The sequence below is a fragment of the Urtica dioica genome, chromosome 6 (assembly GCF_054948205.1).
Source record: "Urtica dioica subsp. dioica isolate 48M chromosome 6, U.dioica_male_clone48M_v1_H2, whole genome shotgun sequence".
Classification (NCBI taxonomy): domain Eukaryota; kingdom Viridiplantae; phylum Streptophyta; class Magnoliopsida; order Rosales; family Urticaceae; genus Urtica; species Urtica dioica.
In genome coordinates this window covers 26,129,236-26,150,405 of record NC_142761.1, presented here as the reverse complement: position 1 = coordinate 26,150,405, position 21,170 = coordinate 26,129,236, and the positions used below count along the sequence as shown (strand labels likewise).

Here is a 21,170-nt window from a genome sequence, read left to right as displayed (position 1 = left end):
CCCCCACGTCAGGGGGAGGGGCAGACGAGCCCCCCGCCTCTGATTCAGGGTCCTCCGTAGCCTCCGCGCCGAGGCCCGAGCACGGAGGAGCGTCGTCTCCAGGCGTGAACCACCCAGTCCTTGCCATTAGGTCTGGGGATTCGAAGTGCGGCCCTTGCCGCCTCGATTCCGGGATCGCCCTGATCACCGCATGGAGCTCAGAACCCTCGATATCGCCCACAGGTGGGAAATCAGCCGCGAGACCGAAGAAGAGAGGCGCGACCCCGAAGGCTGACTCGGACACCCATATCCAAGGATATCTATGCTTCGAGTTAACATTGCTGACGATGATGAAGCGCTTACGATGTAGCGCTAGGTAGAAGCCCGGCTTCCCCGGCACCCCTCGTATCGTCATGAGGTCCTGGATGTCGTCGGCGGTGACGGCCCTCTTCTTCGCCCGATATAGCATCATATGGCACGCCGCGACCACCCGGTAGAAGGCCGGGACATCTGTAAAGCGTGCACCCCCAGTCGAACTAACAACTCCTGGATAACCGGCTGAAAAGGCAACCTTAGTCCCCCGCGAAGACTCGCCTCGTGGACCGCGGCATACCCCCTTCGAGGGCGGGACGGAAGATCGTCGGGCAACGGTCTGAGGATTGACACAGAATCCGAGATGCTGTAGCGTTTCCTAAGGCTCTTGAAGCTGGCGATGGAGATCAAGCTCGGGACATCGACACCCGAGCAGTCGAGGTTGCCCCGCGCGACTGACTTTCCTATCGGGAAGGTTGAGGTCCGCGTTTCCTCCCGCGCAGTGGAAGAAAGTCCCCTCGCCGTAGGTGCTGCACGACGACTCGATGAGTCGCCGGAGCGTTCGGAGTCTGGGACGTTGCCCGAGCGCTCGACTGGTTGCCGGCCGGCCGGGTCACTGCCATCGGGCCGGCCCATCCTGTGGCCGGCAATGCTCCTTCCTGTGTGCACGTCAAGCCCGAAGACCCAGCCCGTCTCCTGGCTGGGTGGCTCCTCCACGCGCGGTCCAGGCGACCTCCGGCCTTCGGCGCGCGCGTCAGGCCCGTCGGCCCTTCCCGACTCTCGGCCAGTCGGGTCTCCGGCACTTGAGGCCTGCCCGGGCGTCCCAGCGCTCGTCCCAGGCGCGTCCGGCCCACCGGCCCGGCCCAGCTCACGGCTCGCTGGGCCCTCCTCGCGCGCGCACAGCCGAGCGGCCTCATCCGGCCTCCAGCCGGTTTGGCTTTCCTCGCGCGCACCGGCCCGGCCCGGCTCCTGGCAGGCTGCACTCTCTTCGCCCAGGCCCGACCCAATGAGGCCTAGGGTTTGCCCTAGGGCTGGGCAAGTAGCCGCCCCCTGGCCGGCGTAACCTGGCGGCGCCACCTCCTGCCCTGCGCCGGCCCCTCCCTGGGCGGTGTCTCCCGGCACCGGCGATCCTCCAGCGGCGCGCCCCATCGCCGGCGCGGTCGGGCCCGCGGGCTGTGCTCCCGCGCGTCATCTGCAGGCCACCCGGCGGCCGCCACCGGCCGAGCAGAGGCCTCCCCCGCGTCATGACCGGCCCAGACAGCGTCGAGACCGGCCGGCGCGCCCCTGTCGGCGCCGGCTTCGCCGCGCGCGTCCCCCCGGGGTTGCCCTCCTCCGGCGCGTCTCCTCCAGCGTCGGCCGCTCCAGGCGCGGCCGTGTCCGGCGCACGCGAGTCGCCTAGGCAACCGGCGGGCAATGGGGCTTCGTCTCCCGACCTGGGCAGGTCCTCCCCGACGTCCCCAGCGCCGCCAGCGCTGTCCCGGTCCCGGGCCCCTCCTCCGGCACGCGCGCCGCCCCCGGCGTCCCCCTGCCGGCGCTGGCTGTCTCCGGCACGTGCGCCCTCTCCCTCGTTGGCCAGCCACGCTTCCACCAATGAAAGGTCCTCTCCGGTCATCTCGATGGCGTTGAGCGAATGCGACAGGTATCACGTGTCGGGAATTGTTGATGGGGGCGAAAATTGAGCCCAAAAAGCATCCAAATCCACGTGGTTCTCCTCAAACAAATCGTGTAAGCCGTCATCAATGGTCCCACACCCCGATAGGTGGTCAATGGGGTCCATGGGCGCGAATAGCGAGGCAAGCACGATAAAAAATAATAATAATAATAATAAAAATAATGTTAAAGGACGTCGGAGCATACCTCTTGGCGGCGGGCTTCTCCGATTGGCCAACGCTAGACTTTGAGTTTACCACGCGATTTACAATCGATGATAAACTCGGGGGGCTAATGTTACCGGTCCGTCTCAGCCCGGTAGATCGACGACGGCCCCACTGGCGGCCGCCCTTAGCCCGGCGCTCGTCCAGGGCCGGCGCTCGCCAAGGCCGGCTCTCCAAGGCCGGCTCTCCAAGGCCGGCGGTCCAAGGCTGGCTCTCCAAGGCCGGCGCTCCAAGGCCGGCTCTCCAAGGCCGGCTCTCCAAGGCCGGCTCTCCAAGGCCGGCTCTCCAAAGCCGGCGCTCCAAGGCCGGCGCTCCAAGGCCGGCTTTCCAAGGCCGGCTCTCCAAGGCCGGCTCTCCAAGGCCGGCTCTCCAAGGCCGGCGCTCCAAGGCCGGCGCTCCAAGGCCGGCTCTCGAAGGCCGGCTCTCCAAGGCCGGCGCTCCAAGGCCGGCTCTCCAAGGCCGGCGCTCCAAGGCCGGCTCTCCAAGGCCGGCTCTCCGAGGCCGGCGCTCTGAGGCCGGCTCTCCGAGGCCGGCTCTCCAACGCCGGCTCTCCAAGGCCGACGCTCGGCCAAGGGGTTCCCCAAACACCCCTTGGCCGCCTATAAATATGAGGGTCTCTCCCTTGACCCAGGTAATCAAAAATTTGAGTACGGAAACGCTGCCGAACTCGGACCTCGCTCGTTTCTCTCAAGTCTCAACCCCTAAACACTAAACCCTCTACAAACCACCTCCACCCTACTAATGTTGAGCGTCGGAGAGGTAAACAGGGCAACGCCCCTGTTTTCCCTTTGTAGTTCACACCTTTCTTGCTTGCTTTTCATGTGCCTGGACGAGACAGATACCACAGACAGCTAAGGGACGGCTTGGGATACCAAGTCCGACACGCTCGAGTTGATACGAGACCGCTTGGTCCGGCCTTGGGTCTGACCGTCTGCGACTCCTAAATCGTTGTTTGAAAAACTGCGACAACAATTTCCCTACGTGCAACAAGTGCGGCAGGAAGCACCTAGGAGAGTGCCGCATAGGAACCTCAAGCTGCTACCGGTGTGGCTTGGAAGGTCATTTTGCACGGGATTGTCACGTTTCAGAAGAGAAAATCGCTTATATGAAGAATCAACCTAAGGCCAAAGCTCGCGTCTTCAGCATCTATGGAGATGAAGTAAAGGAGTCATCATCTGGAAGAACCGGTTAGATCTCTATCCTATACTCTTTAGTTATGCATTCATGCATATGGAAGCTATGCATACTCGTCTGTTGTGTCTTGGTTAAGTTCTTGAACTTGGTAGTTGATGAAGTGGATTCCTGGTTAGTTATATCTAACAATTAGGAAGTGACTATCTTAAAACCAGAATCAATCTGCTTTTCATCAAGCGATGACATGTTTAGAGGAAGGTAAATCCTCTCTTGTTTTCTGAAGATGGAAAATTATCTGGAAACTCTATAGTGTGATGCAGAAGGAGTACCCTGCTTTGCTTTAAGTTTCGAGGACGAAACTAACTTAAGGGGGTAGGGATTGTAAGGATAAGTTTCAGCGTCACCCGTATTTGGAGATATGGAAATAACTAACGAGTTTCCGTTGTTACAACTAAATTCTCGAGTGAATTATACTCTAATGGATTTATCGAATTAATTTTAAATATGTTAAGGTTATAAAAAATCTCGGAATAAATAAAGGAATTATCGAGTTTAATTCGATTAATAAATTATTTCCGAGGAGACATTCCGGAAATTAATTTAAGAAATAAATTCTCAAGAACGAGAATTAATTCCGAGGACCCTTAAATATATTTTAATTAATCGACAACGAACGAGAAAATTCTCGGTTCGAATCATATAATTATAATCCGTTCGGTTATGGATTCAAGTAAACAATTATATGAAAGGACGTGGTTGTAACTATTTTAAGGGACCCAATTGAAAGAAAACAAGGAAGAGAGTTTGGATTGTGAATAAGATGTTTTTTTCCTAGCTTGCCACGTCATCTATGACTCATCTTCTCCAAAGTGATAAGTATCACTCGGCCAACTAAGAAAGGAACCAGAGAAAGGAAAAACGCGAGAAAAAAAAAAGAAAGAAAGACCGAACGAAAGAAAGAGAAAATTAGCTAAATGCATTTATAAAAAGTCAGTTTTAATTCTATACCCTCTTCTCTTTTTTATTTTCTTTTTCCTTTATTTTTTCAACCCAAACCATCAACATTACTTATATATCCTGACCTTATTTTTTTAAATTAAAAAAAATAGAAAACTTGAAATCTGAGAATCCATTCTTCTTCCCCCGTCTGTTCTCTCACCCAAGAGACCTAGCAGCAGCCACTCCAGCGGTCAGCAGAGAATCAAGAACCCCAGAGAATCCGACCTAGCACAACAAAGGAACAAGAGAGAAGAGAGACCACCCGACCAGCGGGAGAGAAAAAAACTTTCGGCCAAGAGATAGAGAAAGAGAGGCGTGGACTGAGTTAGAGGCAGAGCGAGAGTGAGCAGAGAGAGAGAGACACCAGCGGCACGGAGGACGAGGGCGGCGAGGTACAGTCACTCGAAATGTTTAATTCTTGTTCTAATTCAGAGCATTAACTGTTGGTTTTCTTTGTGCTTTGATTTCAAGATTCGAAGGTTAATTTTGTCTAGAATTTTGGGGTTTGAAACTCGTCGGAGTTGAAGAGTGGAAGAATGTGAATTTCGTTGGAGTTGCTTAGGTACATAATTCCTTGATTTCCCATCTTTTCTGCTCGAATTTAGATAGAAGAAATCTAGGGTTACTCTTTGTATTGTGTTGGGTCAGAACTTTTGTGGTAATTTCTGAGCTTCCGGATTTCTTAGGATTCTGATTTTTCTTTTGCTTGGATTTTGGTAATGAAACTATGGGTGTGAGCATTGGTGTTTGGCTGATTTGATTCTTGATTTTCTCTCATTCTTTCTTTGCGTCCCCAATTGATGATGATTTTGTTTGAGGATTAACAAATTGCCAGTTACATTAGTCAAATAAGCAATATCAAATATTGTAAAGCCTTTTCACTCAAATGATTTTTGCTGTCAATGATAGAAGAAAGCAAACATCAACATTGTGGCTAAATTTTTTTTGGAAGTCATATAGATGGATTTTACTTTGAAATTGAAAGGAAACTTTTGACCTCGGTGTTGTATGTTTGTTGGGTGTTTGTTTCTGAACTCTGTGGTTAAGCTTTTGAATGAGAAAAGTACATATTTTGAAGAATTTTGAATGAAGTCACCGGTGAGTTTTAAGTGGTTGTGTATTGGTTTTATATTTAGGTACCCAATGAGTTCGAGTTTTCGCCAATCCATTATAGAAGCGGAAAAACAACAAGAAGAAAATGAAGATAATCACGAAGAGTCTACGGACGAAGAGAGTGTGGAGTACACGTACGAAGAAGATAACGGAAATGATGATGGTTCGAATGCATCAGAGGAAGAAGAACATGAAAGTGATGACGATGAAGAGTCGTCAAATGATCGGATCATTCAGGTAAAAACACTTAATTTATTGCAATAAAATGCTACTCTACTGCTCAGTAGAGCAGATTCTGCTCCAGTCTACAGCTCAGTAGAGTACTCTACTGAACTGTAGAGTAAACAATATTAATAGAATTATAGTTTTTATTGTATCTGACTAAATCAAAATTAAGAAAAATAATAATTATAACTTGTTTACTACTGTTCTTACGTTTTTTCAGATCAAAGATTTAGAACCATTGAAGCCAGTTCTTAAAGAGGACGATTATTTCACGATGAAGATCACCATAAGAAGTAATTTTGAAGAGTATTGCGAACTTATCAAGAAAGGTTTGATCAAGAATGAGTTTGAGATTCACAAGAAGACGCAATTCGGCCATCTTCGCACTTTTCCTAAACAATACCAACACTCGAGTCAAATGATGTGGTACTTTGTTCTTCGTCAGATTCAGACAAAGAAGAAAAAGGAAATGTGGATGATGGTTAATTCAACACCAATGAGATTTTCAATGGAAGACTATCAAATGATTACGGGCTCAACTTCACTCATGTTTCAGATAGAGAGAAAATCAAAGATGAAGCATCTCAGATTGTACGCCTCGCTACTGAGTTTTTTGGTAGGAAAAAAATCAACATTGATAATTTGGTGTGTGAACTCGAGAAAAAACCCGCGAGAACCAAGAAAATTAACTACGACAAGGTTAAGACCGCTCTTCTTTTATTTTTGACTGGTGTCTTATTCGGGTATGAGAAAAAGACTCCGATTGAAGATTGGATCGTTGGGCTAGTTGATGATATTGAAGTGTTCGATCGATTCGATTGGGGTGTTGAATCGTACAAGTGCACATTGGCGGCTCTTAAGAAGGATGTAAAGGCAAAACTAGAAGAACACTAAAAAAATAAGGAGAAGGCATATACGTTTTTAGGATTCGTGCATGCTTTTCAGGTATGATTTTCATGTTCTATCAATATTAATAGTGGTCTAATGGCCAGTAGAGCCGCCTTTAATGGCCACAATTAGTTGATGTACTGACCAGTAGAGCTGATCTACTGGTCAGTAGAGTAATATGAATTATTTTGAATGTTGTATTAAAATACACTTTTTTTTGTAGGTATGGATATATGAGAATGCTTTGTTCGAGAAATTCATGAGAAAGTCGTATAGTGGAGTTCCGATTGAGTGCGGTATAACGAGTCATAACAAAGAATTCTTCGAAGGCATCATTAAGGACGGTGCATGGTTTTCGAGCGAGGTATGTATTTAGATTTTTTAATTTTTTTTTTGTATTTAGATATCTATTTTAGTTGATAATTCATAACTTTTTCTCTCTCTTTATTATGAAGCAAATTGATGAAGCAATGTACGGTATACGGAAGCAGCAAAATAAGTTCAATGAGATCTTTGATCAAGATGTTGTATTTTTCGACGTCAATTTCACACAACTACTCATATTTGCCATGACGGACAAAGCTCAAGATATGAATTACAAATGTGATGAAGGTTTGCAATCTTATTGGGTAGGTCAAACACCTAAATTAGGTAAATCTTGGAAACACATGAAAGCATTATACACTATTCATCTTGTGAATGGTAATCATTGGGTGGGGGTTAAAGTAGATTTACAAATATGTGAGATATTTGTTTTTTATTGCAACATGAAATTGTGTGATGAATTTAATGTTGGAGCTTTTATGGATTCGCTTTGAACAATGATGCCAATCATGCTTAAGCAAAGTGGGATGTTTGATGAGCTTGGCGAAAAATTAAGAAGTCCATGGCCGTGTAAGCGGGTGAAAGATTTGCCACAAAATAAGAAGTAAGTCTGTAGATGATATTTACAATGTCTATTTGTTAGGTAACCAACTTTGTGTTATTTTTTTAACTTTTGTTTTTTTCGGTAAATAGGGGAACGGATTGTGGAATATATGCAATCAAATATATCGAGTTTGATTCCGCCAGAGTAGGCTTTGTTGATATAAACGATGTTAATGTTCCAGTCTTTAAGAAGAAGATGGCCGTTGATATTTTTGAAGGCAATTGGGAACCTTGACTTATATTCAATATATGTACTAGTTAAGAATATTATGTGTCTTGATACTTAATGTTTTTAGAAATTAATATGATGAACAAGTCCTTGAGAACGTTTTTATAGAAATGCAAGGTTCTACCGAGCAGTAGAGCTACTCTACTGGTCAGTAGTTTTAGTGGTTCTACTGAGCATTAGAGCTACTCTACTGGTCAGTAGATCAATATTACTAGTGGTTCTACCGAGCATTAGAGCTACTCTACTGGTCAGTAGATCAATATTACTAGCCACTCTACCGAGTATTAGAGCTACTCTACTGGTCAGTAGATCAATATTACTAGTCACTCTACTGAGCATTAGAGCCACTCTACTGGTCAGTAGATCAATTAATTATAATAAGATTCATCTATAACATTAGTGAGAAATTTGATTAAATTATGTGTCCTATGATATATTTGATTAAAATTAGTGAACAATTAATTAGAATTAGATTCATCTATAACATTAGTGACAAATTTATTAATATTAGATAGTTTCATGTATAATTACAAAGTCATATGAATAATTTAAAATTAATGAGCTTTATCTATAATATGTGTCCTATGATATATTTGATTAAAATTAGTGAATAATTAATTAGAATTAGATTCATCTATAACATTAGTGACAAATTTATTAATATTAGATAGTTTCATGTATAATAACAAAGTCATATGAATAATTTAAAATTAATGAGTTTCATCTATAATATGTGTTCTATGATATGTTTGATTAAAATTAGTGAACAATTAATTAGAATTAGATTCATCTATAACATTAGTGACAAATTTATTAATATTAGATAGTTTCATGTATAATAACAAAGTTATGTGAATAATTTAAAATTAATGAGCTTTATCTATAATATGTGTCCTATGATATATTTGATTAAAATTAGTGAACAATTAATTAGAATTAGATTCATCTATAACATTAGTGACAAATTTATTAATATTAGATAGTTTCATGTATAATAACAAAGTCATGTGAATAATTTAAAATTAATGAGCTTCATCTATAATATGTGTCCTATGATATATTTGATTAAAATTAGTGAACAATTAATTAGAATTAGATTCATCAATAACATTAGTGACAAATTTATTAATATTAGATAGTTTCATGTATAATAACAAAGTCATATGAATAATTTAAAATTAATGAGCTTCATCTATAATATGTGTCCTATGAAATATTTGAATAAAATTAGTGAACAATTAATTAGAATTAGATTCATATATAACATTAGTGACAAATTTATTAATATTAGATAGTTTCATGTATAATAACAAAATAATATGAATAATTTAAAATTAATGAGCTTCATCTATAATATGTGTCCTATGATATATTTGATTAAAATTAGTGAACAATTAATTAGAATTAGATTCATCTATAACATTAGTGACAAATTTTATTAATATTAGATAGTTTCATGTATAATAACAAAGTAATATGAACAATTTAAAATTAATGAGATTCATCTATAATATGTGTCCTATGATATATTTGATCAAAATTAGTAAACAATTAATTAGTATTAGATTCATCTATAACATTAGTGACAAATTTATTAATATTAGTTAGGATCATGTATAATATTTTTAAGTTTTAAATGACTCTACTGAGCAGTAGAGCTACTATACTAATCAGTAGATCAATATTACTAGTGGTTCTACTGAGCATTAGAGCTACTATACTGGTCAGTAGATCAATATTACCAGTGGTTCTATCGAGCATTAGAGCTACTCTACTGGTCAGTAGAGCAATATTACTAGTGGTTCTACTTTGCATTAGAGCTACTCTACTGGTCAGTAGATCAATATTACCAGTGGTTCTACCGAGAATTAGAGCTACTCTACTGGTCAGTAGAGCAATATTACTAGTGGTTTTACTGAGCATTGGAGCTTCTCTACTGATTAGTATATCAATATTAATATCACTACAATTTAAGAAAATGAAAGCAATAATGCATGGTAACAAACATACATGGACATACGATAAATAAGTCAATTCAAAAAATACATATAAGCATCTTTTTTTTTTTATCAGTTCTTGCGTTTTTTTGATGGTGTCGACCTAGCTTCTCCTCCATTCAAAGGGCATCTTGATATGTTATGTCCAAATTGATTGCATTTTGAGCATCTATTCTTCCGCATCTTCTCTCCCACTGAAGGAATTCTCTTTGTCTTATTCCTGCCTTTTCTCTTATGAACTATTGGAGGTATAACATCAACCAACTCTGCTTCTTTAGGGATATCACACTTGCATTGTGATGGAAGCGGGTATATTTTTTCTGAATACGCAAGCGACCATAAATCCACTATGTAATACTCAGAGCTGTAATCACGCAAATTCTCCAAGGTCTTCAAAGCTGCTAAAGCATGTGCACATGGAAGTCTATCTAGATCGAATACAGGACAAGTACACCTTTTTCGACCCAAAATAACCTGGTATATTCGTCCAACTCTAAATGCGTGATTGTGCCGGGATTAACTTTTTTCAACATGTACAAGTAAGATGGGAGCAACTTGTAGCTCTCTTCCGGTGAACCTCGCCTAAGATTCTTGGCAAGTTGTTTTCCCCTCCATGCTTTCCAATAGGAAATCTCAACCCCTTGTGAGTTCATCATGCCCATTATGCCCTTCGGTGTTGGTGTTTGCTTAATCTCTTGGAAGTTCTTTTTCACCACCTCTGCGACCATAGCAGCACTTGCTTGACGGTGTTTCTTTTTCCGTTTATCCACACTACAAGTATGAACATTATGATGTATTCGAATACTGAAGAAGTTAGTGTTTGCCAACTTAACTGCTCGTAGATGCCAACTACAATGCTCCCGATCAATACAATCAACCACAAACACTTTCTTACACGACTTTACGATCTTCATTTCAAAACAATTTTTAGTCGCCGCGTCCAACAACATTTTTTTCAATTCATCATTACTTTTGAAGTGTTGGCCTATTTCAAAGTTTGTACCATCTGTGAAGCTATATGGCTTATTAGATCTTATATCGATTGATTCAACGTCGGATTCCACAAGTAATTCCGACTCTCGGAACATTTCTGATGGTGACGTCGGTAGTAAAGTAGAGGTGTCTAACTCATGTTGTGGGAGACTTGATCCTCCTACTACTTTGGTGGTTTCATCTTCAATGTCTTCCATTGTAGCTGCAACCACATTATTATTATGTCTTAGTATACAATAAAAATAATAAGCATTAAGATTGTTGAAGGGTCAAATTATTACCTGTTTTCAAAGTGTTGTTATGATTTCCTTCTAAATCATTACCATTTGCGTCACCTTCCTCAACTTGAGTTTCATGATTAACTTCAAGTTTCTCTATGAATTCTACACGGAGTGAACTTCTACGGTTTTTTTCATCACGATACATCAAGAAACCGTATACATCATCTTCATCTTCTCTGTAGATAGGATCGTATGCATTTCATGAAGTTGACATAAAACTTAGCTTCAAGTCTAGCTTACTTTTATCCACTTTAGGTTTCACATACAATTTTTCAATTAAGTCGGCTAACTTGATCTCGATATTTATGACGATGATAACGGACTTATCGTTCTTTTCTTTAACCCAATGATGCGAGCCATCTTCTTTTTTCCATTTTCCATTGTAATAAACCGTTATCGTAGTCTCCGTCATTATCTACAAAATGATAATTAAAAATTAGAATACTAATCATAAATTTAATATACAATATGAAAATTAAAAAGTAGAACACTAATAATAAATTTACTATATAAATCTACTTTGTTCATGAGATATAACTATGTCACTCTACTGTTCTACTGATATAACTCTTGAACTCTAATGCTTAAATCAAACTCTACTGCTCTACTGATCTACCTCTGGAACTCTACTGCTTAAATCAAACTCTACTGCTCTACTGATCTACTGCTCTACTACTCTACCTTTGGAACTATACTGCTCTACTGATCTACTGCTCTACTGCTCTACCACCGGAATTCTACTGCTCTACTAGAAATTATCAGTATCAGTAGAGTTCGATGATCATCTTAAACATTCGAAAATATTTTCCAATCAAAGTTTCATTGAGTTGGATACATATTTTTATGTTTCAAAACTAACAAAGTTTTCAATCTAACACAACAAAAAGAAGTATCAAACTCGAAATATAAAAATTTCATTGATGAAACTACCTAAACACAAAGCCCTAGTTTGTTTAGGGAATGAGTTTTTGCACCGTCAATATCGTCGCCGTCGTCGGAACTCGACTTCGCCATCGGAATGTCTACCGCCCGAATGAAGCTTGACTCGATGATTGGTGTGGTGTGCAAGCGAGAACGGCCAGGTGTACCAAGCACGTACGTTGGTTTTTTTTTCTTTTCAATATGCGTTAAATGGGTTTTGTTTTTTAAAAAAATAATAATAAAAAAAGAAAAGGGTATATTGATGAGGTATTATTTGTTTAAGAGAGTACTCACCTAAAGTTGAAACTTTTAAGTGCATAAAACTAAATGTTGTAATTTTTAAGGGCAATAAGCAAAATTACCCCGAAAGAGAAAAGGGAAAGGAAAGAGAAGAAGAGAAAAGAAAAGAAGAAGAAGAAGAAGAAGAGAGGGGCTGAGCGGTCGAGAGAGAAAGAGAGGTCGAGCGAGAGAGAGAGGAAGAGAGCGAGACAGCGGGACTGAGAAGGGGAGAGACCGAGGGAGAGGACGCGCGACCACCAGCACCAGCCCGAGACCCAAGCCCTGTGCGCGCGCCATCCAGCCGGCCACCGAGCCCGAACGCCACCCCCGCGCGGCCGAGAAGGAACTAGCGCCGCCGCGAGCATGTCAAGGATGCCGGAATCAGAGGAGAGGAGAGCCGGTCGAAGGTATTCAGGTGAGAATTTCTTTTCCCAAATTTTGAGCTTCGATTCTAGGGTTTGGATTGGGGTTTTTCTCTCTGATTGTCTTAGGATGATATTGGGCGTGGATTAGTATTTGTCCCCGGATTTAATAGCTTAAGAATCGATTCAGTGATGTTTTTTTTTATTTAAACTGAGCTTACCTTTGATTTGGATCTTGGCCGTGTGATAGTGGTGCTGGCTGAGTGTTTGAGTTGATATGGATTTGAGCTTGGTTTCGTGACGTGATTCTGAATTTGTTCATTGGTTATTTGAGTTCTAGTCGGCCGTGTGAATTATTGGCCGTGTGAATTGTTTGGCTTTGACTGAAATCCGTGTGGTGTGTCGTTAAAAGTAATGGTTTGGTTTGGTTTTGTTGCGAGTGTGATGTCGAGTGAGGCTCGGTTTTAGGTAGGCGGAACAGGGCTCAGGGAAGCGGCTCGGGACGGCGAGGAGGCTTTCCGAAGTTTAGCGGAGGTGTTGTGCGAGCGACGACGAGACGGAGACGGACAGCGAGGTTTTCGACTCAGTGCTGTGAGACGTCTCCGAGTGGTTAGGGCGAGTCGGGGTTTGTCCCGAGTCTCGACTCGTGCTAGTGCGAACCTATACGTATTTTTGTTGGGTCGTTCTAGATTATGAGAGTTGCGATATAATATCAATATGTATGCTTTATAATCAAGCTCATTTAATATAACTCGTTAAGAAAAATAAATTAATATGTATCTTTATTAAACTCGTTGATGATTCAATTAAATTATTTAGTATCCTCATTTAGTTTACGATTTAAAACCGAGTTCGACTATAAGCTCGACTCTTTTAATTTGGAAAAAGAATATCAACGAGAAATGTTTTATTTACGTTCTCAAATACTTATAACTTGTCCATAAAGAGACGAGTAAAAAAAAATATCTTCTAAAATACATTTGAGATATGTTGTTTTAAGTTATTTTCATATAACTTACGTATGCTATAGATTGTTAGTAAGAGTTTCCTTATACCTTCTTTTCATTTAGTTTCGACCTTTGGGAACCTATTCTAAGCAGTGGGTCTTGCCCAGTCAAAAGAATAGGTGGTCGAGTAGTATGAGACGTTTCTTAAGTTAGAGTACGTCAAGACCTTATTTTTAGGCGTCCATTCTTTTCTGTAAAAGATGTTTTGCCTCCGTGTATTCTCTGTTTTTCGTGTTTGTGACGCTCTGAGTAGCGTGACTAGGAGAACGTTTTGAATACGTTCCGTATGAGCTTTCTTTTAGTAGAAGTGTGTACGTTAGTAGATCAATGGACGAGATACTGAGTATGCTCGATGTTCGATCTTTCTCTTCCATAGATAAGTCCAGATTGCTATCAGGATTAGCAGGAGAAGCTTACGAGGACTAGGTTATACGTGAAGTTAAGAAGAACCCTTTTTCTGGAAGAGAAGATTCAGGATTCGAAAGAATCATATCCGGGTTAGTGGATTATAGGCACCTACAATATCAAGAAATATTATATATATCTTTATATATATACATATATTGTACGTGCATTCTTTATATGCTTTCTAGTAAGCAAGAGTAAGATAGGCCAGAAGATAACTCGCTATCAAGACTAAGGGCTTAGCCACTAACGAATTGAGAAACAGAAATAGTCCGACTAACAAAAATGGCTAGAGGATCTAGGAACCCGAGCCTTTGTTATGTGTTTAGTTAGTTTTCCTTCCAAAAGATCCAGTCCTAGTAAACTGGGTTATGAGGGACTCTAATTAAGACTCGTATTCAAGAGCGAGTATATTATGATAAGATATTTGGGAGTCACATCATGAGATCTTATAAGTCATGAATTAATAAGCGAAAAGAATATATGTTAAGATCGGGATTTAACCCGAATTAAGTAGTATCTCATGTTAGGTTAATTAAAGAGAAAACATAGAATGGTACCGCCTCCGACATATACCCCATGTTAGCAGGTACCTATTATGCTTCGTGCTGGTACCACATGGGGATTAGGCAGGGGATTGTACACCCTCCTGTTTGGCGCCAATAAGACATGTGTCATGCGGATATAATTAAGGGATCCCGAGCAGGTCATGTATTGTTTGATGGGAATTATCGGGACCTAAGCTGGCATATTCTCAAGTAAGTAGGGTTACCGGGACCTAAGATGGTAATTCCTTAGTTTTATGATAAGAGCAAGTATGTTATGATCTGAATCACCGGGACCTAATCTGGTGAATTCTTAAGTAAGAGGAATCTCTCGGGACCTAAGCTGAGTGATTCCTAAGTAAGATGAATCTGTCGGGACCTAAGCCGATTGATTCTTATGAATGGTGGCTTTATCCGGACCTAAGCTGATACTTCCGCAAGTTATGATAAGATATGAACTTTATGTTATGCATTGTTTATGTGTTATGTGCATGGTGCATTAGTTATATAGATATCCGCTCACTGAGTCTTTCGACTCACAGTTATTATCTTGATATTGTAGATAGAGGCAAAGCTAAAGAAGATTAAGCAGGTTATCAGCAAAAGCTGATAAGTAAGTAGGCGTGTGTATGTACAGCTGCCGACTTATGGCTAAGTCAAGGGCGAATGAGTCTGTTTTGTTTTTAAAAGACGAGTCTTTTGTTTGTGAAGTTTTAAATAGTATGTTGTAGGAAAAATGAAAAATTCGCCCATATTTTTTAGACGTTTGTGTAAATATTTAAAAAGTTTTTCTAGAAAATGTTTTCAGGAAGCGCTTCCACCAAAGTTTTTATGAATTTTATTTATGTTAAGTAATATAAGAAGATCTCTGCCGCGGCTCGCGGGTTGTGACAGAGACCACTTGGTCCGGCCTTGGGTCTAACCGCTTGAGGCTTCTAAATCCTTGTCCTAAACCGAGCGACAACATCCACTTACACCCTACGGGTTTAATCCCTTCAGGAAGGTCTACAAGTTTCCAGACATTGTTGACATACATCGAGTGCATTTCAACTTTCATGGCGTCAAGCCAAAGGTTTGATTCAGAACAAGCCATCGCTTGGCTATAGGAAACACGATCATCCATGTCAGAGACGGCTACAAGAGAGTCTCCATAAGACATGTACCTGTCAGGCTTTTGAGTACCCCTCCCAGTACGTCTAAGTACTACTTGACGAGATTCTGATGAGTTTGGTTGTGTTTCAGTTGGGGTAAGAACAGTTCTTACAGATGAGGTAGAAGCTTCCTCACCCAACTTTTCTTCAAGCACAATTTTGCTTCTAGGTTTTGCATCCTTCATAAAGTCCTCCTCAAGGAAACGAGCATTCGTGCTAACGAAAGTCTTATCGTCCTCGGGACTATAGAAAGTAAAACCTTTGGTTTCCTTTGGATATCCAACAAACAGGCACAATTCTGACCTACTAGCCAACTTGCTAGTCTTTTGCCTCAGCACGTGTGCAGGGCAACCCCAAATTCGGATGCGGCCAAGATTCACTTTACGGCCAGTCCATCGTTCATAAGGAGTACCAGGGACCGTTTTGGACGGAACTTGGTTCAGAATGTAGGCGGCTGTTTCAAGGGCATATCCCCAAAAGGAAAGAGGGAGTAATGAGTAACTCATCATTGATCTAACCATCTCCATAAGAGTTCGGTTTCTTCTCTCTGACACTCCGTTTTGTTGAGGTGTGCCAGGTGCGGTAAGCTGAGAAGCGATACCCTCTTCTTTAAGAAAGTCATCGAACTCTCCAGACATATACTCACCACCTCGATCAGATCGAAGGGTTTTGATCACTTTGCCAGTTTGCTTTTCCACTAAAGCCCTAAAGACCTTAAATACGTTAAAGGTCTCGGATTTGTGTTTGAGCAATAGACAAAACCATATCGTGAGTAATCATCGGTGAAGATGACGAAGTATTCGTATCCTCCACGTGCCTGTTGGCTGAGCGGACCACATACATCAGAATGTATTAGTTTCAGCAACTCAGTGGCTCTTCGACCCTTATCGGAGAAAGGTCGCTTAGTCATTTTTCCTTCTATGCAGGATTCACAAGTAGGTAGTGAACCTATTGCAGAGGCTTGGAGTGGATCATCCCTCACAAGTCTCTTAATCCTATCTAGAGTCATATGACCAAGTCTTAAGTGCCAGAGGTATGTTGATTTTGTTAGATCGGAGGATTCAGAAAGTTTGATCCTCTTTGGCTCCCTAATTAGATCGTTATCTATTTCGGTGTCTAAAAGAGAAGGTTGAGTGGGATAGATGTAGAAAATAGCATTCTTCATACATGCATCAGTGACAAAAGAATTATCAGGAAACGAAATACGAATTCCATTCTTTATGAACTTTAAACAATAATCTTGCTCGAGAAGACGAGCAACGGATATTAAGTTCTTCCCAAAGGTAGGAACTTTAAACATTATTCAAGTTTAAAGTGCGGTCTTCAAAAGACAGCGTCACGGATCCCACAGCCTTTGCAGACACCAGGCTCCCATCACCCCATTTGAAACAGAACTCGCCTTTCTCTAAGCTTTTGGTTTTCTTGAAACCATTCAAGGAACAACAAATATGGTTAGTAGCAGCAGAGTCAAGAATCGACATTGATACATTATCAGCTACTAAGCATGCTTCGGTAACTAGTACAATACTATGTTCCTTTGCTTTGAGATAGGCATGACAGTTCTTTTTATCGGCCTTGTGAGGTCTCTTCTTAGTTCTAGAGGCGGAGGCTTTTTGCTCAGTAGCATGTGCCTCTCCTTGATTCCTCTTTCTCTTAGTGAGACCTACAGCAGTATGAAGTCCCTTCATAAGCTTGGTAACAGTGTAGTCCAGCTTGTTTATGAAGTAGTTCATCTTGGAGGTATCAAGAGATGCGGGGAGAGTTTCTAAGATCACATCTATGACATTCTTCCCATCAATCTCAGATCCTAGGATTTCCATTTTACTCAGATGACTAATGATCAATATCATAAAGTCTGCAACAGGAGTCCTAGCCTTCATGCGACAGTTCATAAAATGTCGGACTGCTTGTAGCCTTGTTTGACGCCTTTGCCCTCCAAACATCTCAAGGAGATTGTAGAGCATTTCGGCGGCAGTCTCGATGTTACGATGTTGCTCTTTCAGCATATTGTTCATAGATGCCAAGATATAGCACCTCACAATCTCATCGGATCGAAGCCAGGCCGCTACGACGTCATTATCCTCTTGAGTTGAATCATCATTCGTCAGAGGAGGACACGGGGTGGTGAGTACCCATTTGTGGTTGTTAACGGTAGGTATTATGTCGAGGTTACGTTTCGAGTCTATGTAGTTTTCGTTTTCGAGTTTGTTCGAGGAAAGAATGAAAGAGAGAGAGTTGGGAGACATATTGCCTATAAAAGTTGAAACAAGTTTATGATTAGTCTTTGGTTTAGGATTTAAGTTTGTTTAAGACTTTATAAAATCCAAAGGTGTTATGAACGAAATGACACTTTACTCCTTCGAGGGAAGGCCGCAACGAGTCTCCTTTCATAAGTAAATGACTCATCATTAATGCATAGCCAAGATGTCAATACATCAATTTTGACTAGCCACCTTGTAAATTGGTTTGATCACTCACATCCTTTCGCAGGGCCTCGAGGGAGGATTACTAGGGATTGAGTCTAAGTGTGTAACCAACCACTTAGTCCAAAAGATTGACTTTGAAAAACAATCCGCCGAGGGGAGGTCTTGTCATCATCGTCTCACTCTCGGACGTAGCTCATTGAGCAATGATCAGAGCAAAGCGCCCTTGAGTACTCTCATTTAAGAGAGGGCCACGAGGGTGACTCTTAGTCCGGCGACACTTGCACTTTTCATTAGTGTTGGGGATCGTGGGTTACAAACAACAAGTATAACCCTCCCACTTAGTTTTTGGAGATGGTTCATCGACTCTTATAAGTTCGGAAACAAATTTCCTAGTTAGAGAGCGACAGAGCGGACAACTAGAAGAGAATCCTAGATCGACATGTTCAGAGCAGTATTAGTGCATAAAGGCGCAAGGTACATACTCGATCTTTTCCTATTTTCTATTTCGGGAAAGTGCGTGAGGGAAGTGTGAACTTCAACTCACTCGAACACTTGAAAGTTTGAGATTACACATCTTTTTATTTTTCGGCTTGTCTACAAGGAGACCTCCCACTCAAATTTTCAAGAGCATATAGATTTTGAACATATGTGATATAGATATAGTTTTGAAAACATTTTGAAAATTTATTTGATTTGGATGACAAAAAATTTTTCAAGTTTGAAAGTGAAAACGGTTTTTCAAAATTCAAACTAGTTTTGTAAAAATTCAATTTCAATTAAACTTTCAAAAATCAAAACATTTTAATCTTACACATCATGTTTATAATCATATGAAAAACATTTTTGCTCAAGAAAGTTTTCTCATTAGAGTTCTATAACTCATGGTAGTGGGGTTTGAAAATCCGGATTTCTAAAAAACTGGAGTTTCAGACAGCCGCGCACCTCGGAGTAAAATCGCCATAACTGGCGGCTCCGATGTCCTTTTGAGCCGAAACCGGTGGCATTGGACAGAGGACAGACAGAGCTTTAATTTGATGCAAGAATCATTAAATTTCGATTTCTGATCAGAGAGTTATGCCACTTTTAATGCGGGTTTACTCCACCTCGAAGAAAAAGAAATAAATTAAAGCTTGGTCCTACTTAGGTGCGAAAAAGAATCAAGTGTAACGGAACGTTTTAAGATGTTGTTTAAAGCTTTTATTTGTGTTTTATTAGCAGGGTAATAACATAGAATAAAAGAAATAACAACATGCATAAAACGATTCAAGTACAAATAATAAACTAGCAAGATATCAAAACTAGTCACAAAATTTTACTCGAAATTTCTCAAACCGTTAAAACACGTTTTTCAATATAAAAAATTAAAAACTTTTAGAACTGATTCTAATGTGTTTTAAAAACATCCCAAACTCATAGAAAATCAACATGCTTTTTAATTTAAAGACAAGAGCATTAAATTAAAAAAAATCTAAGATTACAATTCTAACTTCTCACAAAATTAGTAAACTTTCGAAAACGATTTTCAAGCTCATAATTTTAAAAACATATGTACATGCTAATCTTTGACCATAGCTCTGACACCATTTGTTGGAATCGATCTAGGGTTTGAGAAAATAATTAACGCTTCGGTAAGCGGCGGAATATTAAAAATTTTCTTTTACAAGTAAAACAGTTTTTACTAACCTAGAGAAGTGCAAGTACATGTAATTAAAAACCAATATGAGCTAGAAGTTTACTAACCTTTCTTGAAGCTTGAACTTTGAAGAAGCTTGTGGAAAGTTTGCAACGTTCGTCTCCCCTCGCAGCACGTCTCTCTTTCTTTCCTCGGCACCTCGAGCAACCACGAAAGTTTCTATCACTAAATCACTCGAAAAGAAGGAATCAATGAGTGGGCACTTTTAAACACGACGACTCGAGAACAAGTCTCAGAGTCGAAGAGCTAAAACCACTAGGTCAAATGAGGACCTAGGTGCCAAAACAAAAACCGAAAATAACTAGAGGGAGAGAGAGAGGATCGGCCACAAGGTCTAGAGAGAGAAGCTCTCAATCTCTAACTTATGTGGGATGACTAGAATGAGAGGAATGAGGCCTCTATTTATAGGGGAGGCATGAGCAAATATTATTTCCTCTTTTCTACCCATGTTGGACGTTCATGACATGTCATGCAAGTCCTTGGATTTGTTTCCTCATTTGTTCTCTCTTAGTTGGCCGAAAATGCACTTTCCTTCTCAAGGAAATTTGTTTCCTCTTTTTCTTTTGGCAAGTATCTTCATACATCAATGCACAAAATAAACTCTCTTTCCCACTATGGCATGAACGAAATTCAGCCTTATTTTCCTTGGGTTGGACGAAATTTGAGCTTCTAGAAGGAGCTTCTAGATGTTTCTTCAATTGTTCATGACAACATAAGAAAAGCCCATTAAGAATTTTCAAGTAAAATTCTATGAAACGAAATTAATCCTCAAGGCCCAATTACACTAATATGGCTGAGTAATATTTATTTCATTTGTCATCATATGACAATGTCAAAAATAATTTATTGACATTCATTTCGTCCTATGTCCAAAAGGACTAAAATACCCTTTTGACAATTTTCGTAAAACTTGTCTCGTTTTTATTTTGACTTAGCTTCTAGTTTAACTATTCCTACTCGATGTGATTCGTGACAGTGACCTCATGGATCCAAATGAACAAAGCTTGAGCTAAACACTTGGACTCAAAAGTTCACAAACCTTTTCAAGTTTAGCTTAATGCCAACTGACTCCACTAAAGAGTTGACACTGAAAATCTCTCGGTTCAAATGAATTTGTTTTCTACTCAAGAATTCGACCTAATTACGATGAGCGGATCCACTGAATATTATCTATGTTTACCCTTCATGAATGTCATCAGCTAGTCGGGATTTACTAAATTACCATTTTACCCTTCTAGCTGTTATTTCCTCAACTCCTTTGTCGCTTGTGAATAAGTTAGAAACAATGTATTGACGAGGAGCTAACAAGTCACATTGTTTCATCCAAAAGAGTCAGGACTCAATTTGGACACTGGCCAGTTCATTTATTCACACTCCAAGGAACAAAGCATGAGGTGACATACATTGCATTTCAGCAATCTTGTACATGA

At 40.9% G+C, this 21,170-nt stretch overlaps 1 protein-coding gene across 1 annotated transcript; it reads left to right on the top strand.

The window, feature by feature from the left end:
* The first annotated feature begins 5,601 nt into the window (after positions 1–5,601).
* Positions 5,602–7,686, top strand: LOC149393528 (uncharacterized). Its single transcript, XM_089618064.1, has 7 exons — positions 5,602–5,607; positions 5,857–5,929; positions 6,193–6,509; positions 6,748–6,888; positions 6,980–7,153; positions 7,367–7,452; positions 7,542–7,686. The coding sequence occupies exons 1-7, from the start codon at positions 5,602–5,604 to the stop codon at positions 7,684–7,686; spliced, it is 942 nt and encodes a 313-aa protein (XP_089474190.1).
* The last annotated feature ends 13,484 nt before the right edge of the window (positions 7,687–21,170 follow it).

What these genes read in the sequence shown, in the direction of transcription:
- LOC149393528 (XM_089618064.1), top strand. An exon ending in GATGAAGATCACCATAAGAA is followed by an intron (nt 5,930 to 6,192) that starts GTAATTTTGAAG and finishes CTCATGTTTCAG; the next exon opens with ATAGAGAGAAAATCAAAGAT. An exon ending in GATTTGCCACAAAATAAGAA is followed by an intron (nt 7,453 to 7,541) that starts GTAAGTCTGTAG and finishes TTCGGTAAATAG; the next exon opens with GGGAACGGATTGTGGAATAT.